The sequence below is a fragment of the Delphinapterus leucas genome, chromosome 17, assembly GCF_059928025.1.
Source record: "Delphinapterus leucas isolate spDelLeu-1000000601 "Yukka" chromosome 17, BTC_Dleu_Yukka2, whole genome shotgun sequence".
NCBI classification, from domain to species: domain Eukaryota; kingdom Metazoa; phylum Chordata; class Mammalia; order Artiodactyla; family Monodontidae; genus Delphinapterus; species Delphinapterus leucas.
Genome location: NC_143145.1, coordinates 1,244,015 through 1,265,727, shown reverse-complemented (window position 1 = coordinate 1,265,727; position 21,713 = coordinate 1,244,015). Strand labels below are relative to the sequence as shown.

The following is a 21,713-nucleotide window of genomic DNA, read 5'->3' as shown; positions in this document are numbered from 1 at the left end:
ACAAAGGTTCTAAGGCCCGGGCCACAGGTCCAGGGACCTGCCGGGCCGTGCAGAAGCCATCGGGGTTCACAGGGGCGGGCAGGGCTGCCACACAAGGCCTGCGTGCACCAGGCAAGTCCCGAGGAAGAGAGGAACCATGACCGCCAGCCTGGTGACCCGCCAGGAAGACCGCGCAGGAGGGAGCCCGGGTAGCTGCGACCCAGCTGGAGGAGCCACTCAGAATCCAGCAGGCGTGGGGAGCCCCGGCGGGCGAAGCAGCACTGCACCGGGCCGTGCGCCCCGAGGCCTCCCCGTGAGGGGCCCACATCCTGGAGCAGTGGCAGCCTCCAAGCAGGGAAAAGCCTCCCCAGTGCCGAAAGTGTGGGGGGGCTTTCCGCCGCAGGTCGGACCTGGTGAAGCACCAGCGGGTCCACACCAGCGAGAAGCCCTACGCGTGCGGCCACTGCGGGAAGGCCTTCGTGCAGAGCTCTCACTTCACGAGCACCTGCGGTTCCACAACAGCGAGAAGCCCCTTGCGTGTCAGCAGTGCGGTCAGGCCTTCAGCCAGAGCTCCAGCCTCGTTCAGCACCAGCGGGTCCACACCGGGGAGAAGCCCTACCAGTGCGGCGAGCGCGGCCGCGCCTGCAGGGCCCTGTCGGGCTGCTTCTGGCACCAGCGCGTCCTCACCCGGGAGAACCCTTTCCGCTGACTGGGACCGCAGGGGTCCACCGGGGCCTGTGCCGCGCCAAGCCGACCTTCCACTGGAGGGCGCTGTGGACGCTATGGATGCCTGCCGCGCGCTGCTAGGGTCGCGGGGAGAGCAGCACGCGGACCATCGCTGAAGGTGGCCCCTGCACCCCAGTTAAGATGCCGGCGCTCGCCCCCTCGCCCGCACCCTCCCCCAGCCCTCACCGCCCCAGGGCCGCCCAGGGAAACAAGTGCGAACAGAGTCCCGGTCGCGGGCGGGACAGAAGGTCGACGCAAGGCGGCCACGCCCTTTCTCTTCCTGGGAGACCTAGCGGCTTTGCTGTTGACAGACACGAAGGGAAATGTAGGGCCTGAGCGCCCCGTGGTCCCCCTAATGGTAGCCCTGGCCGAGGCCTACAGGAGAGCTCAGGCACTAGGGAAGATGGTGTACAGCCGTCAGGCGACCAACGGACTTGCATGTTAAGGGTTATTTTAAAAATAGGATTAATGTGCCCAAAACACGTGTACGACCTGGTCCTGAACGAAATATTTGTGGGCTTGTACTACGGATACTTATCCCCGACCCGAAACAGTCTTGTCCCTTTCATAGAAATGCACTGGGTTAACCGGCACTTGGCAGCGAGCACTTTCCGCTCTGAGGCCAGGGGGCGCCGCGAGGGGCGGGGCGCCGCGAGGGGCGGGGCGCCGCGAGGGGCGGGGCGCCGCGAGGGGCGGGGCGCCGCGAGGGGCGGGGCGCCGCGAGGGGCGGGGCGCCGCGAGGGGCGGGGCGCCGCGAGGGGCGGGGCGCCGCGAGGGGCGGGGCGCCGCGAGGGGCGGGGCGCCGCGAGGGGCGGGGCGCCGCGAGGGGCGGGGCGCCGCGAGGGGCGGGGCGCCGCGAGGGGCGGGGCGCCGCGAGGGGCGGGGCGCCGCGAGGGGCGGGGCGCCGCGAGGGGCGGGGCGCCGCGAGGGGCGGGGCGCCGCGAGGGGCGGGGCGCCGCGAGGGGCGGGGCGCCGCGAGGGGCGGGGCGCCGCGAGGGGCGGGGCGCCGCGAGGGGCGGGGCGCCGCAAGGGCGGGGCGCCGCAAGGGCGGGGCGCCGCAAGGGCGGGGCGCCGCAAGGGCGGGGCGCCGCAAGGGCGGGGCGCCGCAAGGGCGGGGCGCCGCAAGGGCGGGGCGCCGCAAGGGCGGGGCGCCGCAAGGGCGGGGCGCCGCAAGGGCGGGGCGCCGCAAGGGCGGGGCGCCGCAAGGGCGGGGCGCCGCAAGGGCGGGGCGCCGCAAGGGCGGGGCGCCGCAAGGGCGGGGCGCCGCAAGGGCGGGGCGCCGCAAGGGCGGGGCGCCGCAAGGGCGGGGCGCCGCAAGGGCGGGGCGCCGCAAGGGCGGGGCGCCGCAAGGGCGGGGCGCCGCAAGGGCGGGGCGCCGCAAGGGCGGGGCGCCGCAAGGGCGGGGCGCCGCAAGGGCGGGGCGCCGCAAGGGCGGGGCGCCGCAAGGGCGGGGCGCCGCAAGGGCGGGGCGCCGCAAGGGCGGGGCGCCGCAAGGGCGGGGCGCCGCAAGGGGGCGCCTGATCCTGGGAGAGCAGGAGCAGAAGACCATTCAAGAGTTTTGGGCTACGAGCTTAGTTGAGACTAGTGGGTGTTTTCTCTGGTTATGGTGCTGTGAGAAGAGGCTAGAGCACAGGCCCGGACGTGGATAACGTTCGTGGGAAGTGGCCGCAGTGGCTCTCCTGATGCCTGCGCTCAGGTGAGTCCCCTGGAGTGCCTCGTGGCTTGTGGGAGCGAAGGTTCAGGAGCGGAAGTCGGGCTGGCGTTTTCGGAGTGTTGCTTTTGCTAAGGGTAGCCCTCAGGATACTGGAGGTTTTCCCTTGTGATGCGTCGGCAAGCTTATTTCTAGTTTTTGGACCATTTTTTTTAATATTTATTTCTTTATTTACTTATTTGGCTGCGCCATGTCTTAGTTGCAGCACACGGGATCTTAGTTGCCTCGTGGGGGATCTTTTTGTTTCTGCACGGGAGATCTTTAGTTGCGGCTTTCCGGCTCTTAGTTGCGGCATGCAGGATCTAGTTCCCTGACCAAAGATCGAACCTAGGCCCCCTGCACTGGGAGTGCGCAGTCTTAACGACTGGACTACCTGGGAAGTCCCTAGATCATCTTTTTAAGATGTTTTAATTTTTATGTGTGCTTTATGATTTTTATAATTTGTTACAAATAAATGCAGTGCGTGGTGGGCATGTACTCAGCGTTTACTGATGCCTCTGCAGCGAAAAGCCTCAACACATAGGGTGGGCTGGCAGGAGACTGGTGCGGGGAGCCCCGTTTGGGCGGGATTGCGGGAGAGGCTCCAGAGGGGCCCCGGGGTTGGCGGGGAGTCCAGAGTTGGGAAGGTTGCGGGTTGCAGGTTGCAGGTACTGAGGAAGCTCAGGGCTACTCCGGCTTCAGCTCTTGCATTCTGAAGCTGGTTTTGGTCCCAAAGAGAAAACTGTTTAGGCTGTTGGTGGGGGTTCAGACTACCTGGTTCCTCCCCTCCTGGCCCTGCTGCTGCCACCCAGCCGCCCGCTGGAAGGCCTGTCCACTGTGCTCGGCCCTTCATCCCTCCCCCTACGTCATGACAGGACTGTAGGCCCCAGCTGCTCAGGGCAGTAAAAGGGAACTGGGAAGACCCAGCGGGCTTCGTCCGCCTTTCTGTCCTGCACCCGCAGCGACCAGCAGCAGCATTCCAGTGGCATCTGTTTTGTTGGCCCTGGATGGAGGAAGACGGGCAGAGCAGAGCCGCTGACCAGTGGTGAACAGGGACCTCTGGCTTCCAGCGGGGCGATTCAGTGCCCATCTGTCAGCACAGCGCAGTCAGGCTTGACTGAATGAGGCGTGGTGATTGCCTTCTCCATGTCCCAGCTCCTTCCTCTGGAAACACAGCCTCTCTGGGGGTTAATATCAGAAGAGGTGATGAACACAGTGCAGGGCTGTTCAAGGAGAGTGTGGCTGGGAGCAGGCAGACTGAGTGGTATCTGCACCGTCCCCCTGGGGCTGTTAGTGGAGGGACAGACCACATGCGCGCTTGGGGCCTCAGGCCAGCCTGAGTTCAGCCCTCCGCACCTCGTGCTGGCCCAGCCCTGGCACCACTGAAGCCTGTCCGGCCCTCTGGGCACTGGCCAGGGCCTGGTCCTGGAAGCTGAGTGGTCCCACATGAGCAAAGCAAGCGACAGAAGCCCCTCGGCACTGGCTCGGGCAGCGCGCAGGATTAAGGAGCTGCTTCAGGACCCCCAGGAATCTGGATTTTCTAGGCTGTCAGAGAGGTCTCTGGCCCCTCCCTGCCTCTCATCTCTGCAGGCCCCATGTGGCCTCGGGCTCCACCCGCTGACCGGCCTTCCCCAGGTCTGACACCATCTCAGCCCGGGCTGCAGAGTACAGAGCCCTCTCTCGCCCCAGCTCCTGGAGAAGCGGGTGGGGGGGTTCCAGAGTGATCTAGGGGGAGAGAGGGAGAGGAGCATTCCCAGAAGGAAGGGGTCCTGAGCAGAAGCAAGCCACAGGCCCCCAGATGCACCCCTGAACCTGTCGGAAAAGAAAAGCCAGTGCGTGTCCCATGAGGAAGCCGTCGTTGTAGCCTCTGAACAAGAAAGCTCCCTCCAGGCACCTGGTTGTAGAAGCGACACGTGCGTGATAGGAAACTGGGACACGTGGGAACATCTGGAGAAAAAAACCTTTCGCCACCTGCGTCCTGGGGTGTGGTTGTCGGCCTCATCTGCACCATCGGAAAACAAACTCAGTGTGCAATTTGTGATCTGCTTTGGGGCTTAAAAACAAAGCAGGCTTTCTCCACGTTTTACAAGATCATCAATGACTGCTGTTCGTCAAGATTTCACTTTTTGAGAAAACTTTTGACAAAGCCCATTTTCCCTATTATATAAACAGAATATGTCATAGAAAATTTGGGAAATGGGGAAAAGTAGAAAGAAATCACACTAGTTCACACCACATGGCAGAAATGTACCTTTTAGTTTTTTTATATCTATACAGATTTCTTCCCTGAATCTTTTTAGAATGGATTGCATCCATTATGTCTCTTGGTTCCATAACCCTTTAGTGTGTATTTCCTATATTCAACGACATTCTCTTACAAAACCACAGTGCAGGTACCAAATCCAGGTAATTGGACATTGATACAATGCTCAACAAAGCAAGCCTTCTCGTTGTGCTCGTGGCATTTTCCCTCCAACCCAGCATCCATTCTGGGATCCTAGCCTGCCTGTGGTCACTGTGTCTCCTGAGGAATCTATAGTGTGGAGCAGTTCCTCAGCCTTTCTTTTCTCCCGAGATGATTTATTACTTGCAAGGGGAAAATGGTGCCCACATGGTCAAAAAACCAGAGGACACTGACCGTGTGATCAAAATGGTCACTAGCCAGTGAAGAGCCCGTGGACACCATGTCCCTCCACGTGACGCCCAGAGGACACGTGGTTGCAGGAGTCCAGCTGGAGAGGTGCGACCTGTGTCCAGTGATGCGGAAAGGGAAGGGAATGGGCAAAGCTCAGAGGGAGGCGAGAACGAGCCTGGCCTGTTCAGGGAGCGGTGAATGGTTTCACAGTTGGGGGGAGCTGGAGGAAGAGGTGACACTGGACAGGTGGGTGGAAGCTGATGGAGGTAAGGCCTGCTGCCATCCGGGCACTGGGCCACCATCAAAGGCCCAGCCCAGCTGTGAGGGTGCCAGTCTCCACCCGTGCTTCTGTCTGGGCTAAGAACCCGGGGTGGGTGCCAGAGCAGCAGACTTCCGTAGAAGGAGAATCTTGCGAAGGGACATTGTCAGGGAGCAGGGAGTCATTTCAAGGGCTCTCTGGGCTGTGGGGTTTCTGGAAGCAGGTTAGAATGAGGTGGCTGAGGAGAGACCACAGGAGTCATCTACAGGAAAGTGCCCAGAGCACGGAGAGACAACTCAGTGATGGGCTGGGGACAGGACATTCGTCGCCTAAGCCCCACGACACGTGTTTAAGGCAGACGCTGTGAAGGTTTCTCAGCCGGGATTAAACGCAAGAGTACCCACTCTGCAGAGGACCCCAAGGCCACCGTTCCTGTGGGAAGCCTGCAGCCCCACGTCACGTGTGGAGCCCAGAGAACTCCCGACCTTGGGAACTGAATCCTGCCCACAGCCACGTGAGACCCCAGGGGAGACCCTAGTCGTGGCCAACACCTTGCCTGCAGCCTAGGAGAGACCCCAGCCCAGGACTGGCCAGGCTGTGCCCGGACTCGTGCAACACAAGGAAGCCGTGAGATCATAAACGCATGATGCTTCAAGCCCTTAAGTGTGTGGTCACTGAAAACCAGCGGTGAGGGAAACCCGGAGAATGTGGCGCGGCGGCCCGACGCGCGGGAGGAAGGGGATTTCTGCGCTGCCCCTGGCTTAGGAGGGGGATCCACCTGCGGAGGACCAGCCGCTGTGAGGCTCTGGCGCCCAGGCCGGGCAGGCTCGGGGCGCCCTCCCCTCCCCCCTTTCTCCACGAGCGCTGACTTCATGCGTCCGTGCATTCGCTCATTCCGCAGTCAGCAAGGTCACTTAACCCGGCTTACTCCCCGGACCTCAGGCCTGGACCTGGTGGAGGCCACGCGGCCCGGGGCGGGGATCCGGGAGGCGTCCCAGAGGTGCGGGGAGTGAAGCCCTGCAGGGGCGGGAGCAGTCGGTGTGAAGGTGGCCGGACAGCAACCGAGGGTCTTGCACGCGAAGCTAGGAAATCCGCGCATAACTCGCGAAGGCAGGCCCACCCACCCCCCACCCCGCGGCCTCCAGGGCAACTGAGTGCGGGTCCTCCGGCGCCCTAGAACGTCACCGGAAGTGCCCGAGCCGCCCGGGAGAGGGAGGCGGCGCTTCCGGCGGGCGGCGGGGGCTCCGGGTAAGTGGTGGCGGACCGGGGCTTGGGCAGGGGTTGGTAGATGGTGGGCCGCGCCCGCGAGGGAAGCAGAAATATGGGCGCAAGGACGGGCCGTTCCTACGGGGCACGGGGCCCTTATCTGTCCTGGGCTCTCCCTGCGAAAGGGCTCACATCCGGGAGGAGAGCGGAAGCGAGGGGCGGCCGTACTCCCGCCGTGTGACGGCCCCGGGGACAGCCTTCCCCGCCCATTGTGACGACCAGTGTGAAGGCCCCGGGGCAGCCTCAGACAGTTCCCTGAAGTGAAATCACAGTTTAATTTTAAAGCCTTTGTAAATCATCGAATTACCCGCCGTCCAGTGCACTTTTTCTTCTTCCAGCGGTGTATGAAGGTGCCTGTTTCCCCTAATTGTATGCTCATAAGGTGCCACTGTTTTTAAGCCTTATTGGTTTTTTTAATATTTACTTATTTTAGGCTGCGTCGGGTCTCAGTTGTGGCTTGGGGGAACTTCCGCTGAGGCACGCGGTTCCCTCGTTGTGGCACCTGGGCTTTTCTAATTGCGGGCGCGTGGGCTCCGGAGTGCATGGCTCCGTACTTGTGGCGCTCGGGCTTAGCTGCTCCGTGGCATGTGGGATCTTAGCTCCCCGATCAGGGATGGAACCCGTGTCCCCTGCACTGGAAGGCGGTTTCTTAACCACTGGACCACCAGGGAGGTCCCAGCTACTTGTTTATTTTCTTCTGCTGGTTACCTGTCCATAACTTTAACTAGTTTTTTCGTGCTTTTTCATGTATATATAGTGGGTTTTTAGATATTGAGGATATGAATCTTTGTGTTGCAAATATCCCTCCCTTTTTTTTTTCTTTGTGTTGCAAATATCCCTCCCTTTTTTTTTTTCTTTTTGACAGTAAATATCCTTGTGTAGTTAAATCTGTCACACTTTACCTTTGGTAAAGGTTAGCAAAAGCATTCCTCAATCCAAAATTGCACCATTCAGATCGTTACTTTTTTGGTTTCATATATTTATATTCAGATCTTTTGTCATTATCAAGAAAAAATATAAATGCATAGAAATTTTTTCACACATCCGAGGACTGACTAAAGGTGCTCGTTGGTTCCTGGTGGAGCTGAGACCACAGTGGGCAGGTAACAGGTGCTGCCACATCTGTCTCTGCTCGTAATCTGCTGGGGCGCAGGGGTGGGGGAGCCAGCATGGCCTAGACAGTTCCCAGAGGGTGTCCCGTGAAACACTAGTTTCTGGGATGTTTGCTTATTCAGACCTTGATTTATAGTGAGGTGGCTCCTTCAGGGCCCTCTGGGCAGGCTCTGACCCTCCCTTCTCTGAAGGTACTCTGACTTCACCCCCACCCTCCCTGTCATTTTCTCCCCTTTCTTTCTCTTTCTCCGAGGCAGGTGTCCTACTACTGGTGTTTCTGCAGGAAGCAGCAAGCAAAGTCCCAGCCTGAGTCCACAGAACGCCACAGAGAGGGCTACCCTGATGGACACGTGCACGGGTGAGGGAGGCAGGCAGGCCCAGAGGGCCATCCTGGGGTCAGGGACGTGGGGACAGCTTAGGAATCGGGGCTCCCAAGTCCATCTGCCTGGCTGCTACTCTGGAGGTGTTACTAGGCTTGGGCAGCTTCTAACCATCACAGCTCCCCACCTCCATGCCTGCTGTGCTCCCTCAGCCCCTCCCTCCTTTGTTCTCCTGGACACACTCTATATACCCTGCTCTCTTTCTCTGGTCCCCCCACCTGGAGACCTCTGAGAACAAGAATTTTATTTTTTAAATTATAGTTGAGTTACCATGTTGTGTTACTTTCAAGTGTACAGCAAAGTGATTCAGTTATATGTACATGTTCTTTTTCGTGTTCTTTTCCATTATAGGTTATTACAAGATAATGAATATAGTTCCATGTGCTATACAGTAGGATCTTGTTGTTTACCTATTTTATATATAGCAGTGTGTAGCTGCTGATCCCAAACTCCTGATTTATGCCTCCCTCTGCTCCCTTTCCCCTTTGGTAAACATAAGTTTGTTTTCTGTGTGTCTGTTTCTGTTTTGTAAATAAGTTCATTTGTATCATTTTTTTTAAATTTAATTTTATTTATTTATTTTTGCGGTACGCGGACCTCTCACTGTTGTGGCTTCTCCCGTTGCGGAGCACAGGCTCCGGACGCGCAGGCTCAGCGGCCATGGCTCACAGGCCCAGCCGCTCCGCGGCATGTGGGATCTTCCCAGACTGGGGTACGAACCCATGTCCCCTGCATCGGCAGGCGGACTCTCGACCACTGCGCCACCAGGAAAGCCCCATATTTTTATTTATTTTATTTTAAAAATGATTTTGGCTGCATTGGGTCTTCGCTGCTGCGCGCAGGCTTTGCTCTGGTTGCGGCAAGCAGGGGCTACTCTTTTTTTTTTTTTTTTTTTTTTTTTTTTGCGGTACGCGGGCCTCTTGCTGTTGTGGCCTCTCCTGTTGCGGAGCACAGGCTCCAGACGCGCAGGCTCAGTGGCCATGGCTCACGGGCCCAGCCGCTCCACGGCATGTGGGATCTTCCCAGACCGGGGCACGAACCCGTGTCCCCTGCATCGGCAGGCGGACTCTCAACCACTGCATCACCAGGGAAGAGGGGTTACTCTTCCTTGCAGCGCGCGGGCTTCTCATTGCAGTGGCTTCTCTTTGTTTTGGAGCACGGGCTCCAGGCACACAGGCTTCAATAGTTGTGGCACTTGGGCTCAGTAGTTGTGGCTCGTGGGCTCTAGAGTGCAGGCTCAGTAGTTGTGGTGCACGGGCTTAGCTGCTCCACGGCATGTGTGATCTTCCCAGACCAGGGGCTTGAACCCGTGTCCCCTGCGTTGGCAGGCGGATTCTTAACCACTGTGCCAGCAGGGAAGCCCCTGTATCATTTTTTTAGATTCCACATATAAGTGATATTATATGATATTTGTCTTTGTCTGACTGACTTCACTTAATATGATAATCTGTTGCTGCATGTTGCTGCAAATGGCATTATTTCATTCTTTTTATGGCTGAGTAGTATCCCATTATATATATCTGTACCATATCTATTCACCTATTGATGGACACTCAGGTCGCCTCCATGTCTTGGCTATTGTGAATAGTGCTGCTGTGAACACTGGGGTGCATGGATCCTTTCGAATTAGAGTTTTTTCTGGATATATGCCCAGGAGTGGGATTGCTGGGTCATATGGTAGTTCTATTTTTAGTTTTTTAAGGAACCTCCATACTGTTCTCCATAGTGGCCGCACCAATTTACATCCCCACAAACAGTGTAAGAGGGTTCCCTTTTCTCCACACCCTCTCCAGCATTTATTATTTGCAGACTTTTTGGTGATGGTCATTTTGACCAGTGTGAGGTGGTACCTCATTGTAGTTTTGATTTGCATTTCTCTAATAATTAGCAATGTTGAGCATCTTTTCATGTGCCTGTTGGCCATCTGTATGTCTTTGGAAAAATGTCTGTTTAGGTCTTCTGCCCATTTTTTTGATTGAGTTGTTTTTTTGTTATTGAGTTGGATAAGCTGTTTGTATATTTTGAAAATTAAGCCCTTGTCAGTCGCAATGTTTGCGAATATTTTCTCCCATTCCATAGGTTGTCTTTTTGTTTTGTTTATGGTTTCCTTTGCTGTGCAAAAGCTTTTAAGTTTGATTAGGTCCCATTTGTTTATTTTTGCTTTTATTTCTTTTGCTTTGGGAGACTGACCTAAGAAAACATTGCTACAATTTATGTCAGAGGTTTTGCCTCTGTTCTCTTCTAGGAGTTTTATGGTGTCCTGTCTTATGTTTAAGTCTTTAAGCCATTTTGAGTTTATTTTTGTGTGTAGTGTGAGGGAGCGTTCTAACTTCATTGACTTCCATGTGGCTCTCCAGCTTTCTCAGCACCACTTGCTGAAGGGACTGTCTTTTCACCATTGTATTCTTGCCTCCTTTGTCTAAGATTAATTGACCATAGGTGTGTGTGTTTATTTCTGGGCTCTCTGTTCTGTTCCATTGATCCATATGTCTGTTTTTGTGCAAATACCATGCGGGGTTTTTGTGGGGCTTTTTTGAATTTTATGTATTTTTTGATACAGCAGGTTCTTATTAGTTATCCATTTTATACACATCAGTGTATACATGTCAATTCCAATCTCCCAATTCATCCCACAACCCTCCACGCACCCCCACCACCGCTTTCCCCCCTTGGGTCCATACGTTTGTTCTCTACATCTGTGTCTCTATTTCTGCCCTGCAAACCGGTTCATCTGTACCATTTTTCTAGGTTCCACATACATGCGTTAATATACGATATTTGTTTTTCTCTTTCTGACTTACTTCACTCTGTATGACAGTCTCTAGATCCATCCACATCTCTACAAATGACCCAGTTTCGCTCCTTTTTATGGCTGAGTAATATTCCATTGTATATATGTGCCGCATCTTCTTTATCCATTTGTCTGTCGATGGGCACTTAGGTTGCTTCCATGACCTGGCTATTGTAAATAGTGCTGCAGTGAACATTGGGGTGCATGTGTCTTTTTGAATTATGGTTTTCTCTGGGTATGTGCCCAGTAGTGGGACTGCTGGGTCATATGGTAGTTCTATTTTTAGTTTTTAAGGAACCTCCATACTGTTCTCCATAGTGGCTGTATCAATTTATATTCCCACCAACAGTGCAAGAGGGTTCCCTTTTCTCCACACCCTCTCCAGCATTTATTGTTTCTAGATTTTTTGATGATGGCCATTCTGACTGGTGTGAGGGGATACCTCATTGTAGTTTTGATTTGCATTTCTCTAATAATTAGTGATGTTGAGCAGCTTTTCATGTGCCTCTTGGCCATCTGTATGTCTTCTTTGGAGAAATGTCTATTTAGGTCTTCTGCCCATTTTTGGATTGGGTTGTTTTTTTAATATTGAGCTGCATGAGCTGTTTATGTATTTTGGAGATTAATCCTTTGTCCGTTGATTCATTTGCAAATATTTTAAGAGTTGTCTTTTCGTCTTGTTTGTAGTTTCCTTTGCTTTGCAAAATCTTTTAAGTTTCATTAGGTCCCATCTGTTTATCTTTGTTTTTATTTCCATTACTCTAGGAGGTGGATCAAAAAAGATCTTGCTGTGATTTATGTCAAAGAGTGTTCTTCCTATGTCTTCCTCTAAGAGTTTTATAGTGTCTGGTCTTACATTTAGGTCTCTAATCCATTTTTAGTTTATTTCCGTGTATGGTGTTAGGGAGTGTTCTAATTTCATTATTTTACATGTAGCTGTCCAGTTTTCCCAGCACCACTTATTGAAGAGACTTTTTCTCCATTGTATATCCTTGCCTCCTTTGTCATAGATTAGTTGACCATAGGTGCGTGGGTTTATCTCTGGGCTTTCTATCCTGTTCCATTGATCTATATTTCTGTTTCTGTGCCAGTACCATATTGTCTCTTGATTATTGTAGATTTGTAGTAGAGTCTGATTCCTCCAGCTCCGATTTTTTCCCTCAAGACTGCTTTGGCTATTCGGGGTCTTTTGTGTCTCCATACAAATTTTAGGATTTTTTGTTCTGGTTCTGTAAAAAAATGCCATTGGTGATTTGATAGGGATTGCATTCAATCTGTAGATTGCTTTGGGTAGTATAGTCATTTTCACAGTATCGATTCTTCCAATTCAAGAACATGGTATATCTCTCCATCTGTTCGGATCATCTTTAATTTCTTTCATCAGTGTCTTATAGTTTTCTGCATACAGGTCTTTTGTCTCCCTAGGTAGGTACCATGCTGTTCTGATTACTGTAGCTTTGTAGTATTGTCTGAAGTCTGGGAGGGTTATGCCTCCAGCTGTGAGGAACAAGAGTATTAATTCTTGGCTTTGTCTCACCAGGGCCCAGCAGTGTCAACTGGCCTAGGCTCAGGGTTGGTGACCAGGAAGTGTGTGGTGGATGACAATCTGGCTGGCCTCCCGCCCACTGGCCACCTCCCTCTCGGGCTCCAGGCCCCTCTGTTCTGAAGATTTCAGGCCACATTTGGGGGAGGGCTCATATTCAGTTGCCTGTTGTTGATGTTGTTGAATTGTCACATGACCTGTGCTAACAACCAGGCCATCTTCCCTTGGCAAAGACACACGCCATTTCGAGCTTTTCCCCATCATACTCTACCCTAACGTTCTGGTTCAGCAGTGGGAGCTTGGGGAGAACATGACCGTGGCTCCCCCAAACACACCTGGAACTGCTCTCCCAGGAAGTCACAGAACCCCCGTGTCGGGTGGTTCCGCCACCCTGTGTCCCTGCACCTCATCCCTCAGGGTGTGAGTCGGGGATGACCCAGAGGTGCAGCCATGGAGCCACCCTTCAGGCCCAGTACTTCCAGGCCACTGTCTCCCTCCCTTGTCTGACCCTACTCCTGACCAGATCTGGCCCAGACAGCACTCTTCAGTCTCACAATTTGGGGCTAGATTTTAGCAAATGCCGCCATACACAGTGTGTGGAGGAAAAAACAGGTTATTAAAAACGTCCCATTCAGAAAAGGAATAAAGAGAGAGCACCCTGTCTGGGTTGCTGGCCTGAGCATATACTATGAGCTGTACGGCCTGAAGGGAGGTGAGGCTGAGGGCTGGGCCCCAGTGTCAGAGTGGTGACCAGCATCTGTGCCAGGGGACTGAGCTTCTTGGTTAGGACGTCTGGCAGCCCAGGTTCTGCCTTCTGGGAAGACTTCTGGGCACTTGGGCTGGAGGTGCCTCTGTTGGGGGCGGCCTGTGCATTCCAGGATGCTGAGCAGCCTCCCTGGCTTTTCCCCACTAGGTGCCAGGAGTGCCCCTTGCCCACTGTGACACCGGAAGTGTTTTCAAACATGGCCACACGTGCCTGCTCTGCTGCCAACCACTTCTCTCTGCATTCCAGGCCATGAGGCTGTACCAGGGTGTCACCAGAGCCTGGGGGTCTGTCTCCCCCGACTCGTGAGACCAGGCAGACTGAGGTTAGAGGCTTGGGCCTTTTCTGGAGTCACAGGGAAGCCTGCTGATTAGCTCTCCCCCAGTCCCTTGTCCATTCCTGCGACCACAGGTGTTAGAAGTCGGGGAGGAGAGCTGGGCAGGAGGAGGACAGGCGGGATAATGGGTTTCTGCTGCCCACTGGCGTCTTACTGTTCCCTATCATCACGTGGCTCTCCTGTGCCATCTGTGTGTCATCAGCAGAGTTCTAAGTTGTGCATCTCTCCCCCTTTTCCAGCTTTCCTAGCACAGGCACCGAGTGGCGGCCCAGCTTCCTGCTACGCTGCTTTGGTGGCTGAGCAAGGGGCTCAGAGCCCAGGGCTGATGCTACGACAGGCAACCTTAGAAGAAGGGGGGCGCCGTGGACAAGCTGTGCCAGGACTGTTACGGGGGCCTCCCCGGACACTGCGGTTTCCAGACCCTTGTGGGAATGAGGAAGCTGGAGAGAGGCCCAGAGGTTCCCCTCGGGGACCAGTTGTTTATGAGGAAACTGGAGGGCAGAATGGCCATGAGGACAGTGTGTCCAGGTCAGAGGTCACCCTGAATGCAGCCTCCACAGCCGATAGGAGAGGCCACTGGAAAGGACGGCCTTACCGATGCAGCACCTGCGACAGGAGCTTCAAATGCTATTCAGATGTGGTGAAACACCAGAGCATTCACTCTGGGGAGAAACCCTACGAGTGCAGCGACTGTGGGAAGGCCTTCATCCACAGCTCCCACGTCGTCAGGCACCAGCGCATTCACAACGGGGAGAGGCCTTACGTTTGTAAGGAGTGTGGGAAAGCCTTCAGCCAGAGCTTCAACCTCATTAGACACCAGAGAATCCACACGGGAGAGAAGCCCTACGAATGTGCTGAGTGTGGCAGGTCCTTCAGTCAGAGGTCAGATGCCATTAAGCACCAGAGAATTCACACTGGCGAGCGGCTGTATGAGTGCAGCGAGTGCGGGAAAACCTTCATCCATAGCTCAAACGTCGTCCGGCACCAGAGAATTCACCACGGAGAGAATCCTTACGAATGCAAAGAGTGTGGGAAAGCCTTCAGCCAGAGCTCCAACCTCATTCAGCACCAGCGGGTCCACACTGGGGAGAAGCCCTACGCCTGCCAGGAGTGTGGGCGCGCCTTCAGCCGCAGCTCCTTCCTCAGTGAGCACCGGCGCATCCACACCGGGGAGAAGCCCTACGAGTGCAGCGAGTGCGGCCGCGCCTTCAGGGCCCTGTCGGGCTTCTTCCGGCACCAGAGGATCCACACTGGGGAGAAGCCTTTCCACTGTGCCAGGTGTGGCAGGGCCTTCCGCCTGAGCTTTCATCTTATCCAGCACCAGCGAGTTCACGGCACGGAGTGAGCCTGTTGGGGGGTGAACATGGAGTGGAAAAATTGAGTAAATAAGATTGGAGTGTGGGTACAACACCCTTCACTTTTTGCCCACTCCCCCAGCTTTGTGTACTTCGCCCCACAGGAAGAGGATAAAACTGTCTTGCTGGTCTCCAAGCCAGCCCGTGGAGGCCTGCAGTTTGTCTGCCGCCGCCTTGCCAGGAGCACCAGAAAGGAAAGAGGAGCCTTGGGGAAGGAGACGTGATGGCAACGTGTGCCTCGGAAGTTAATTTATTTCATTTTCACAGCACTGGGTTTTTTTCCTGAAGTATAATTTACATACAGTGGAACACATAAATCTTAAGTGTTTGGTTTTATGAGTTTCAACAGTACAATGTGCTTTGACCTTTACAACCACCACACTCTGAAGATGTAGACTATTTCCATCACCCCAGAAAGTCTCCTTATGCCCCTTCAAGTCAGCCCCTCATCCTGAGAGGCAACCAGTGATCTCGTTTCTGTCACTATAGTTTTGCTTGTTCTAGAACGTTATATAAATAGTGATATAATTTATACTCTTTTATGTCTTTTTCCCTTTGCTTAATGTTTTTTGAGGTTTACCCATGTATCAGTAGGTTTTGGGGGTTCTTTCGTGTTTTTTTTCAGTTTCATAGCTCTTTAGAAAAGTCAAGAATCACTCTCTACCCTGTATCAAAGCTATATGCTTATGTCTGTGTCTTTTATCAAAGTATGAGCCCCTGTAGCTAAAATTATTTTAGCACAGCCCCGGATACAGGATGTGCACTCCACAAAAAAATAAGTACATGAAATATGCAGGGGAGTTTATGAAAGATAGGCATAGAGGAGAGACCATAGGCTTGGCCGGAAGGAGGAGGTACTGATTCACTTGTTTTCATGCCATTTCGGAGTATACAGAACTCTTCTCAGGCTCAGGAAGGTAGTATAAGATAAAACAAGTTTAAGATGTTTGTACTTCCAACAGACATTTCCTAAGCACTTAGCTGTCCAGGCTCTACGCCACTGTTGTAGGAAACACAAAGCCACTGTGATGGCTGCGTTCAAGGACTGTAGGTAAAAGTCCAATAACAGAAGTATGTAGAGGGAACTAGTGACACAGGAGGGCAGTAAACAAGACTGGGGCAAGGGAAAAACGGGGGTGAACACCCAGGGGAGGGGATTCCTGAGCAGATGGATTAAATGTGTACAAAGCAAAGGTCAGGGCATGCTAGTGGACTGTGAAGAGCATGAGAAGTGTGCTCACCCATAGGACCTTCCAGTTCGTAGCTGGGAGATCAGACAAAAAGTGTATGTAAAACAGTAGTCTAGGTGAGCTCACTGCTCATGATCTGATATTTCATATCACAGTACGGGAGTGTTATAGATACCTACAAATGCTATTTGCCAGATAGAAAGCGACAGGTGTCTTTGTTGGGGATGATACTCTGTACATATCATAAAACTGCTGTAACAAATTGAGTGAGGTCATGTTATTGAAAGTTTACTGTAATGACTAAGACAAATCTGAGCAGTCACCTGGCCACAAGTCCTGGGGGTCCAGCTGCAGGACCCAAATCCATCCTAGTCAAGCTGTGGTTTGGTGCCACTTTGTGGGAACTGTCTGCTCTAGTTTAACTACTGACTGAATTATTTGGGTCCTGTAGCTGGCTGGGACTTCCAAAATAGTAGCTCAGTTCTAGGGCTCTTGTTGGCACCTTGTTTCTTTTATGGTGTGAGCTTAGGCTACAGGGTTGCGCAGCCTGTAGGGGCAGAGTTGCCCACAGAGTGCATTCAGGCACCACAGCTATTGGGCTGCTGACTTGAGCCCAGGTAACATGGAAAGCTAAGCCTGGAGCTCCCATGCTAAGCCAAGGCCCAGGTTTGTGCCTCCCAGGTAGCTCTTTGGAGGAAAATTTTTCCTACTTAGACCCTGTAGTGTCCCTGATCATGAGATCAAAGCAATGAGCTTACAGAAATCACCAAGTACACAGGAAGGTGAGTCTCATTTACCGGGGGGGGGGGGGGGGTCTACAAAGTCAACAAAGAACAGATATAAAACCACAGCAACTGCAGATACAGATAATGCAGGCAAGAGAGTAGTTACACGTGAAGTGTTAGAAAAACCAGACACCTTCCCGCTAAAATCGGGACAAGACAAGGATGCCCGCTGTCACCATTTCTGTTCAACATAGACAGTACTGGAAGTCCTCGCCACAGCAGTCAGACAAGAAAAAGAAATAAAAGATCCAGATTACAAGGGAAGAGATAAATTGTCATTATATGCAGATGACATGATACTGTATATAGAAAGCCCTAAAGGCTCCACACAAAAACTACTAGAACTCATAAATTCAGCAGGGTAGCAGAATACAATATTAACATACAGGAACCTGTTGCTTTACACTAACAATGACATATTGGAAAGGGAAAGTAAAAAAAAAAAACCCTTTTAAGATCGCATCAAAAAAATAAAAATACTTAGGAACAAACCTGACCAAGGAGGTGAAAGACTCATATGCTGAGAACTATGAAACATTGATAAAGGAAACTGAAAATGATTTAAAATGAAAAGACATGCTTTTGGATTGGAAAAATTAATGTTATTAAAATGGCCATACTACCCAAAGCAATCTACAGATTTAATGTGATCCCTATCAAATTACCCATGACGTTTTTTCACAGAACTAGAATAAATAATCCTAAAATTTATACGGAACCATGAACGACCAGAATTGCCAAAGCAGTCCTGAGGAAAAAGAACAAAACAGGAGGCATAACCCTCCCAGACTTCAGACAATACTACAAAGCTACAGTAATCAAACAACGTGGTATTGGCACAAAAACAGACATACGGATCACCAGAATAGAGAGTCCAGGAATAAACCCACACACCTACCATCAGTTAATCTTCGACAAGGGAGGCAGAAATATGCAATGTAGAAAAGACAGTCTCTTCAGCAAGTGGTGTTGGGAAAGTTGGATGGCTGCATGTAAATCAATGAAGTTAGAACACTCCCTCACACTATACACAAAAATAAACTCAAAATGGCTTAAAGACATATAAGACATGACAACATAAAACTCCTAGAAGAAAACACAGGCAAAACATTCTGACATAAATCATAGCAACGTTTTCTTAGGTCTCCCAAAGCAAAAGAAATAAAAGCAAAAATAAACAAATGGGACCTAATCAAACGTAAAAGCTTGAAAGCACAGCAAAGGAAACCATAAACAAAACAAAAAGACAACCTATGGAATGGGAGAAAATATTTGCAAATGTTGTGACTGACAAGGGCTTAATTTCCAAAATATACAAACAGCTCATCCAACTCAATTAACAGAAAAAATAAACAATCAAAAAATGGGCAGAAGACCTCAACAGACATTTCTCCAAAGAAGACACACAAATGGCCAACAGGCACATGAAAAGATGCTCAACGTCGCTAATTATATTAGAGAAATGCAAATCAAAACTACAATGAGGTAATACCTCACACTGGTCAAAATGACCATCATCAAAAAGTCTACAAATAATAAATACTGAAGAGGGTGTGGAGAAAAGGGAACCCTCCTACACTGTTGGTGGGCCTATAAATTGGCTTCCATACTACGGAAAACAGTATGGAAGTTCCTTTAAAAACTAAACATAGAGTTACCATATGATCCAGAAATCCCACTCCTGGGCATATATCTGGAGAAAACTAATTCCAAAGGATACATGCATCCCAATGTTCATAACAGCACTATTTACAATAGCTAAGACATCGAAGCAGCCTAAATGTCCATCAGCAGGTGAATGCATAAAGAAGATGTGGTATTACGTTGGCCAAAAAGTTCATTCAGGTTCTTCCATACATCCGAATAAACTTTTTGGCCAAACGAATATATATATCTATGTGTATATATGCACACATACACAATGGAATATTACTCAGCCATAAAAGAGAACGAGATAATGTCATTTGCAGCAACATGGGTGAACCCAGAGATTATCATACTAAGTGAAGTAAGTCAGGAAGAGAAAGCCAAATACCATATGATATCACTTACATGTGGAATCTAAAATATATATATATACAAATGAACTTATTTACAAAACAGAAATAGACTCACAGACATAGAAAACAAACTTATGGTTACCGAAGTTGGGGAGATAAATTAGGAGTTTGGGATTAACATACACACCACTATATATAAGATAAACAACAAGGTCCTACTGTATAGCAGAGGGAACTGTATTCAATATCTTGTAACAAACTCTAATGAAAGATAATATGAAAAAATATACGTGTGTGTGTGTGTATATATATATATATAATGTAAATCACTTTGCTATACACCAGAAATAAACACAGCATTGTAAATCAACAATACTTCAATTTTAAAAACAGAATAAAAAAGAAGACAGACACAGTGACAAGAAAGCAGTAAGAGACTACCACTCATGAAAAGGCAGGCTTTTAAAGTAGAACTTTTAGAAATGAAAATTATAATCACTGAAATAGAATTCAATGGGTAGGTTAAGTAGCAGATTAGACACAGCTGAAGAAAGCATTAGTGTAGTGGAAGAAACATGCAAGGAGGCCCAGAATACCACAGGGACAAGGAGATGGGAAACATGAAGGAAATGTTCAAAGATCTGTAGAAGATAATAAGGTCTGACGTAGATGTGACAAGAATCCCAGGAGGAGAGAGTGAAGGAGAGGAGATACAGCAAAAGCCTACACTGACCCCCGTGAGTATGCAGATCCTCTCCCACAGGCCATCCAGGCAGAGAAACAACAGCCAACCCCATCTGGTGAAGATGAGTGTCTGCATCCCCAGTTTTAACCTCAACCAGTCTCCCCGTAATCAGGCCAATGAAACAATTAAAGGAGAGATTGTTGAAATTGTTATCTATGTCCTGGAAGTTCCAGCCATTCTCAAGACCCAGAATCAATATCTTCAATGTTTAAGCCAGAGTGGACAACTGCCAACAAGTCGTGCCAACCTACAGCTGAGAATGGAGGGCCTGACTGCTTGGATGGACTTCCGCAACTTCTGGTGGCCCCTGTGCCACAATCACAGTACTGTGACTGCAATTTACACCCCACTCACAGTGTTCCAGCAAGGCTTCTCTGTATTTGCTGAAAAACATAAATTCACAGATGCAGGAAGTATAATGATATGAAACAGCACAAATAAAAATATATATTATATATATAATATATATAATATATAATTATATAATATATATAATATATAATTATATATATTATATATAATATATATATAATATAATATATAAAATAATATAAAAGTTATAGTAATATATAAAAGTAAAGTAAAATATAAATAAGTAAAATCTGAGGCAGTTCTTCATTAAGCAATTTTCACTGAAAGGACTTCTAAAATTTGTACTACAAAAAGAAAATTATTTCAGGGCTTCCCTGGTGGCACAGTGGTTGAGAGTCCGCCTGCCGATGCAGGGGACACGGGTTCGTGCCCCAGTCCGGGAAGATCCCACATGCCGCGGAGCGGCTGGGCCCACGAGCCATGGCCACTGAGCCTGTGTGTCCGGAGCCTGTGTTCCGCAACGGGAGAGGCCACAACAGTGAGAGACCCGCGTACCGCAAAAAAAAAAAAAAAAGAAAAAATGATTTCAGAATGACAGCCTTCGATACAAGATGGAATTGGAGCAAAGAAGAAGATCGATGTGAGTGTAAACCCACACTGTGTGTGAGGACGTCCACTGGGCCCTGCACGGGTGCACAAGGGACTTTCTAAGATCCTCCTTTGTTGGGAAGGGCTGTAACACACTTTAATTTTAGACTTTAAATATGCATAGCATACTTTAAGCTTAATTACTAAATATAAACGGTGTATATGTTTCCAGTCCAATAGAAAAAAATGCAATAATTTAAAATGAACAAAAACTTACTATATCAACTAAAAAATAAATAGGAAAAGAAAAATCTGAAAACAACTAATCAGAGTAAGACAGTAGAAATCACCCGAATAGGTTCCTAATCACGGTAACCCGAACTAGATGCAAAATGTCCAGTTAAAACGGTGAGGTCGGCAGGAGGAGCCTGTAACTAAGAACCACAGTACCTGTGAAGACAAAGTAGGCAGAGGCAGGAGTCCACCAAGGGGCCAAGGGGCCTCCGGAGGTGAGACGCCCGCCAATTTGCTGTGCGAAGTTCTGGGAAGGCTCCATGACTGGAGACGGCGGGTCTGCAGGGTCCTCACCAGAGAACAGGAACCATCTTGGAGAAACACCAAAGTCCTGCCATAAAGACCAACCTCAGTGGCAACCGCATTCAGCTGCTCCAGAGGCAGCAAGGCTCCCCTGGGTTCAGAACGCCCCCACCCCGTCCCCATGGATGGAAGGCCAGCACCAGGCAGCTGAGGAGGTTCTCGATGCGCATGCGAGGTCAAACCAGAAAAGGAGCTTTTTACAAACTCAGAGGAAACAGAGATAGTGCAAGAAACGTAGAAAAGGTGAGCGAGATGGTAGGTAGTAACTTCAACGAGATCAAGAAGGAACTGTGTCCACTAAAAGAGAACAGGATAGGGGACTTACTTGGTGGTCCAGTGGTTAGGACTCCACGCTTCCACTGTACCACTGCAGGTGGTACAGGTTCAATTCCTGGTCGAGGAACTAAGATTCCGCATGCTGTGCACTGCAGAAAAAAAAAGAGAGAGACCAGAATAGTATTTTAAAAGGAACAATTCAAAATAAGGAAACAAATCTTAAAAACATGTGATAAGCAAAATTAAAAACATATTAGGGGGGACTTCCCCGGTGGTCCAGTGGTAAAGAATCTGCCTTCTAATGCAGGGGACGTGGGTTCGATCCCTGGTCGGGGAACTAAGATCCCACATGCTGCGAGGCAACTAAGCCTACACGCCACAAC

At 50.6% G+C, this 21,713-nt stretch overlaps 2 protein-coding genes across 17 annotated transcripts in view; one reads left to right on the top strand and one right to left on the bottom strand.

Moving 5' to 3' along the window:
* Positions 1-2,241: 2,241 nt before the first annotated feature.
* ZNF696 (zinc finger protein 696) lies at positions 2,242-16,840 on the top strand. 6 transcript variants are annotated; one of them, XM_089898485.1, is made up of 3 exons: positions 6,579-7,658; positions 7,926-8,026; positions 13,722-16,840. In XM_089898485.1, the coding sequence occupies exons 2-3, from the start codon at positions 8,011-8,013 to the stop codon at positions 14,825-14,827; spliced, it is 1,122 nt and encodes a 373-aa protein (XP_089754611.1). In that variant the 5' UTR covers positions 6,579-7,658; positions 7,926-8,010; the 3' UTR covers positions 14,828-16,840. The 6 variants fall into 6 exon arrangements, with proteins under 6 accessions (XP_089754613.1, XP_089754615.1, XP_089754614.1 ...); XM_089898486.1 differs by adding an exon at positions 13,296-13,470 and having other exon boundaries at positions 6,580-8,026; XM_089898487.1 differs by lacking the exons at positions 6,579-7,658; positions 7,926-8,026 and adding an exon at positions 2,242-2,401.
* TOP1MT (DNA topoisomerase I mitochondrial) overlaps positions 7,537-21,713 on the bottom strand; it is a 40,349-nt gene continuing 26,172 nt past the window's right edge. For 8 of the 11 annotated variants that reach the window (XM_089898453.1, XM_089898443.1, XM_089898448.1 and 5 more), the window contains 5 exons: positions 21,380-21,479; positions 20,908-21,082; positions 19,809-19,940; positions 17,711-17,798; positions 7,537-14,829 (listed from right to left, as the gene is read on the bottom strand). The gene's annotated coding sequence lies outside the window, so the exon portion shown is untranslated. Of the gene's footprint in view, positions 14,830-16,199; positions 17,799-19,808; positions 19,941-20,907; positions 21,083-21,379; positions 21,480-21,713 lie in introns of those variants that run through there. The other 3 variants (XM_089898450.1, XM_089898449.1, XM_089898447.1) reach the window with 3 other exon arrangements.

Bases quoted from the DNA above. Each gene is read 5' to 3' on its own strand.
- ZNF696 (XM_089898484.1), top strand. From the start codon at position 13,607: ATGGGTTTCTGCTGCCCACTGGCGTCTTACTGTTCCCTATCATCACGT.